General features: G+C 43.1%; 1 protein-coding gene across 1 annotated transcript; it reads left to right on the top strand.

The window, feature by feature from the left end:
* The first annotated feature begins 208 nt into the window (after nucleotides 1–208).
* Nucleotides 209–4,167, top strand: LOC104437986 (PHD finger protein ALFIN-LIKE 4). Its single transcript, XM_039310314.1, has 5 exons — nucleotides 209–507; nucleotides 692–724; nucleotides 2,102–2,330; nucleotides 2,907–3,039; nucleotides 3,628–4,167. Exons 1-5 carry the CDS (start codon nucleotides 411–413, stop codon nucleotides 3,895–3,897), a joined length of 762 nt encoding a protein of 253 aa, XP_039166248.1. The 5' UTR covers nucleotides 209–410; the 3' UTR covers nucleotides 3,898–4,167.
* Nucleotides 4,168–5,038: the final 871 nt, after the last annotated feature.

Genomic DNA, 5,038 nt, shown 5'->3' with positions numbered 1-5,038 from the left:
ATGCTCGCTTGCTCATCCTAAGATTCCCAACCCCCATTGGGCCTGCTTTGAGGCCCAAAGTGAGGCCCAAGCCCAACGAGCTCCCAGATCTAATCCGGTTTCCCCGGACTCCTCCCGACCAGAATCAAATCCAGTTAAATCCGGCCACTCCAACCCGGTTCAAATCCGCACCCATCTCTTTCTCCCCCTCTGCACAGAGGTCAAATACTTTCCCATCTTTCCCTCCTTTTACCTCCCCCTCCTCACTCCCCCTCACTCCCTCTCCTCTTCGATCTCCCCTGCTTTCTCTTTCTCTCTAGGAATTCCCTCTCCTCCGAGCTCAATTCCCGACCCGCCACCGCCTCCCTCCTCCGCCGTTCCTCCGAATTCAGGGGTCCTTGAGCTCCACGCTTCGTCGTCGTTGTGCCATCATGGACGGAGGCGCGCAGTACAATCCTCGCACCGTCGAGGAGGTTTTCAGGGATTTCAAGGGCCGGAGGGCCGGCATGATTAAGGCCCTCACCATCGGTACGCCCCTTCCCTCTTGGAGATTTCCGTTTTTTCGGGTCCCGGCGCGTGATTTTCGGGTTTCGCGCCGTGCGTGGTCAAATGGGTTGGAGGAATTTCGGGTTCTTGCGCCATTTCGGGTCTGGGTTTTCGAGATTCTGACGTAAGTTTTTCTGGGTTTTTCTTTCCTTGCTCTGTGATGCAGAAGTCGAGGAGTTTTACCAGCAGTGCGATCCCGGTTAGGGTTTCCATCTCTTCTGCCTCGTGGTGTCGTGGTTTTTCTTTCTGGCTGGGTTTCGCGTTGTGAATTCGTTCGCTGATAGGAATTAGCGGTGCTGCTGCTTTTCTATTGCTGATGCGATGCTTGTATGAGACGAACTTGGAGACTTTGTCTTGTGGGTGTCGAGCAAGTTTCGCTTTTTGGAATGCATGACGGGCTAAAATGGAAAGGGGGAGTTCGAGCGTTATGTTTCGGTGTGTTGCTAGATTTCATGCAGTGTGTTTGAGGAATAACGTAATATGAAGGCCCGTGTATCCTTAAGAATGTTCTTGTGTTCTCTAATTTCCTCCTGCAAAATGATTTTTTCTTGGATTCCATTTGGTTTGGATTATTTGAATTCTTCAACTCCCTTTTCTTTTGTTCCGAGAGTAGTTTTTTTTTTTTTTTCACTGGGCTTTGATGTGGATGCGTTTTGAGGAACATGTCTGTTTAATTATAGAAGATTAGTTTATTCAATTCGTGGCCTGCATGTGTAGTTTCACACAATTGACAACTAATTTAAAAAACAAATGTCCTAAAACATCATGTTCAGTTGTTACTTACTGGTGAACAGATAAAAGCTTATTTTGCCACTTATTTGCCTGCAGTTTGCTTGCAGTTGAAATACTTTAGCTATGCAGAGACTAAGCAATACACCTGTATGTCCAGTTTTTGTTATAAGCAATTACTATGAGAAAACAAGCCGATATCAAACCCTTGTTTGCAAAATGCTTGATTGACCAAGCTTTGTCCAGGTTATTTTTTTATGATGCTGTTTAATGTTAAGGATCCTGAGGATTGCCCTTTTCTTGCTAATACCTTCCAATGAATAAGATACCAAATTTTGGGGCAGTGTAACTTCCGCCACTCCTCTTACATGACAAATGTTGACTCATGAGTTCAAATTGACATCTATTAAGGTTACTCTTGACTTCTCACTCTTGAATTTACCTGCAACTCATTGGCTCTCCACTGTATATGTGTTGGTCATAAAAAATTTGTGTTAATATAATTGATGATAACTAGGCCTGTCTGTCTTCTGTAAGATAATGTACGTCATCCATTACTGTGAAAGTCAGGATATTTTTAATGGTTCTTAGAGGTAACACATTTGATGTGTTCTGTCTATGAAATTTTAATGTACTGCATGACATGTTATTCGATGCAAGAGCTTCTTAGAAGCAAGTGATATAAATTTGTTCTGTTTATGAAATTTGAGGCCTTTTGAAATCATTGTGCTTTCTGGACTTTTTCTTTTATTAATTTTATCTGCTTGACCGAAATAGTAACTTCAAGATTCTGACGTACTTGTTCTGTTTGGGCTTCTATATAACTATTGCTCCTCCTTTGTTTTAGAAAAGGAGAACCTTTGCCTTTATGGATTTCCAAGTGAGCAGTGGGAAGTCAACTTACCTGCGGAAGAGGTTCCACCGGAGCTTCCGGAACCTGCCCTCGGCATTAATTTTGCTAGAGATGGGATGCAAGAGAAGGACTGGTTGTCTTTGGTCGCAGTTCACAGTGATGCATGGCTACTTTCTGTCGCATTTTATTTTGGTGCAAGATTTGGATTTGATAAAGCTGACAGGTTCTGTTTCCCTCTCTTCCTGACTACAGAACATTTATAGATTCATAATTTGACTTTTGCAGAGTGATTTGATGTTTAGTTTTATTAATTCGTTCATTCACTCTGAGAATTTGAAACCTTCCAAATGATTGAAACTGAAGGGGGATTTTTTTTTTTTTTTTTTTTTTTGGGAGGGGGTGTTGGCTCATAATTAGTTTGCATTTGTGCCATTTTTGGGTTTTATATCAAGGTAATGCTCTATATGCTCAGACATTGCAGCTAGGCATCCAAAGGCATTGACAGCACATAGAGCATTACCTTGATATAAAACCCAAAAACGACTTTGGATGCCTAGCTGCAATGTCTGTTCTCTCTCATATTGTGAAGCAGTGAATGGTTAATAATAGCGACTCCATATGGTATGGTAATTGTGTAGATGGAGCTGGAGTTGTTACACTTCTGCAATGAGACAATTACTGTGCAATTTGTTAGATTTCTGTGATACTATCTTGGGTGACGATGGATCTTTTGCTTTTAATGTTTCAGTGTTCTAGCACATCATCAGGCTTTGTAACCTTATAGATTTCTCTGGTGCAGGAAACGCCTTTTCAATATGATTAATGATCTTCCCACAATATTTGAGGTTGTGACAGGCACGGCTAAGAAGCAAGTCAAGGAAAAGTCATCAATTACAAATAACAGCAGCAGCAAATCTAAATCGAATCCCAAGGTGTGGAGGCAATCTTATGTCATTCTTTTGGGTCATTTACTTAATTTTCCAATTTCCAATTCAGTAGAAGGATAAGCTTCATTTTTAGGCTGGCTAGCCTGGGTGCGTCTGAGCTGTATGCACCCCTAGAGTCCCATATTTAGCAATTCCTGAAATTCCTTTCTGTGTCGAGCTTACAAAGCATTACACCTTCTGCATCCCCAGTCCATAATCTCCCATGCCAAAGAGAGAGAAACAAGCCAAATAAAAAAACCTGCTTCGCACTATTGCACCTGTATTTTTGATTTAATGTGCATTCTAGTTTGGAAGCAGTGATGCATGATATGTGCCCTTGTGATTTGTTTCCTTTAGTAGTATGATTGTTCTTGGACATTTGAAATTTTGGTGTACAATCTTAAGCAGTGTGCTAGTCAAGTGAATGTATCCATGCCATGGTTGATAAATGACTTCATTTTGTTTGAAGTTATTGAATGTGAGTGCTCAGGGGATGGTCAAATGCCAAATGTGGAGCACTGTGATTCATCTAATTATGCATTATTGGTGATATTTTGTTATGTGTCGTATCTTAATGGTACTTGCTGAATGCAGAAAGTATCAGAATCTCAGACAAAGTATACAAAGGCAGTGCAACCGAAGGAAGAGGAGGAGGAAGGCTTGGAGGAGGAAGATGAGGAGGAGCACGGGGAGACTCTTTGCGGGGCGTGTGGAGAGAATTATGCCTCGGATGAGTTCTGGATTTGCTGCGATATCTGTGAGAAGTGGTTCCATGGGAAGTGTGTCAAAATCACTCCTGCAAGGGCTGAGCACATCAAGCAGTACAAATGCCCATCTTGCAGCAACAAGAGATCCCGGCCTTGATGGTTGCTTGGGAGGTAGCTGTTCAAATGGTTCCTTTTCCTTGACTGCTAATTGTGTAGTTGGTCACTCTTATTAGTTCGGTGTTCCTTGGTTAGAGAAAGTTGTGTAGGTTTCAGATCAGTTGTTCATTAACTAAAGATTCATATTTTTATGGTTGAGTTAAGGCGGAATTCAGACTTTCCTGTTAAGGACACCTTTTTTTTCTTTTTTTCTTTTTTTAATGTCAGTTGTAATTTTAATTTACGGAAGATGTATTGTCTCCTCGTTCCAGCTTGTGCCTGGTGCAAAGTTTGTAGAATTTGGTGTGAGGCGATGCTTTTGCTCATTATTTTTTAATGTGGGCATGATTCCGAGAGTCGGTCTACGTAAAGCAAACCCTTGAGGGAATCCAAAAATTGCTATATTTGCTAGAACTTAGAATCGAGCTGTGTGAATCGTGTTTTTGTGCTCGACTCTACTGCTGGTTTTAGTTGTATATCTTCTGTAGTAATTCCGTTGCGCATCTGCATCCGTAAAGTACGTATTATGGTGGTCTGGCAATTGCTAACGCAGCTGATTTCGGTCTTGCAATGATAACCAACCGTGGTTGGCGAACATCGTAGTTGCCGAGCACTTGGATGTCTCTGAACATATGAGAGCTAGATCTCCATTCTTGAATTAAATCAACTTTAGAAAAGGTCAATCTATAAGTAGGCCCATCAAAGGGACTTGCGCGCGAGACCTTAGAGCATGGCCACTGGGGATTCGGGCATGGGCATTGAGATCTTGGCTGAGCCTTGAGGGACTCGGGCCTAATCCCCGTGCACCTGGGCATAATTACTCCGGGGTCTTGGCTCAACCTCGAGGGACTTTGTCCCAGTCATTATGGACTTGCGCCCGATTACGATGGGCTTGGGGTGAACACTAGTGACTTGGGCGTGGGAGCCGCATAACTCCACCACGGGCTCCTGAGCTTAGTTTCAAGAGACTTGGGCTTGTTGTTGAGAAACTGGGCGCAGCCTTGAGAGACCCAAGCTTGGCTTTCATGAAGCCCAGCATAGGCACCAAGGCTTGGGTCTTAGCTCGAGGTACCTGGGGCCCCACCTTTATGGTCCTATGCTGGCCTTCATGGACCTTGGCCTGATGCTAATGACTTGGGCGT

The sequence above is a fragment of the Eucalyptus grandis genome, chromosome 3 (genome assembly GCF_016545825.1).
Source record: "Eucalyptus grandis isolate ANBG69807.140 chromosome 3, ASM1654582v1, whole genome shotgun sequence".
Classification (NCBI taxonomy): domain Eukaryota; kingdom Viridiplantae; phylum Streptophyta; class Magnoliopsida; order Myrtales; family Myrtaceae; genus Eucalyptus; species Eucalyptus grandis.
The sequence above is the reverse complement of the archived record's forward strand: the minus strand, read 5'-3'. Positions and strand labels throughout refer to the sequence as shown.

What these genes read in the sequence shown, in the direction of transcription:
- LOC104437986 (XM_039310314.1), top strand. Translation starts at nt 411, where the DNA reads ATGGACGGAGGCGCGCAGTACAATCCTCGCACCGTCGAGGAGGTTTTC. An exon ending in GATTAAGGCCCTCACCATCG is followed by an intron (nt 508 to 691) that starts GTACGCCCCTTC and finishes TCTGTGATGCAG; the next exon opens with AAGTCGAGGAGTTTTACCAG. An exon ending in AATCTAAATCGAATCCCAAG is followed by an intron (nt 3,040 to 3,627) that starts GTGTGGAGGCAA and finishes TGCTGAATGCAG; the next exon opens with AAAGTATCAGAATCTCAGAC.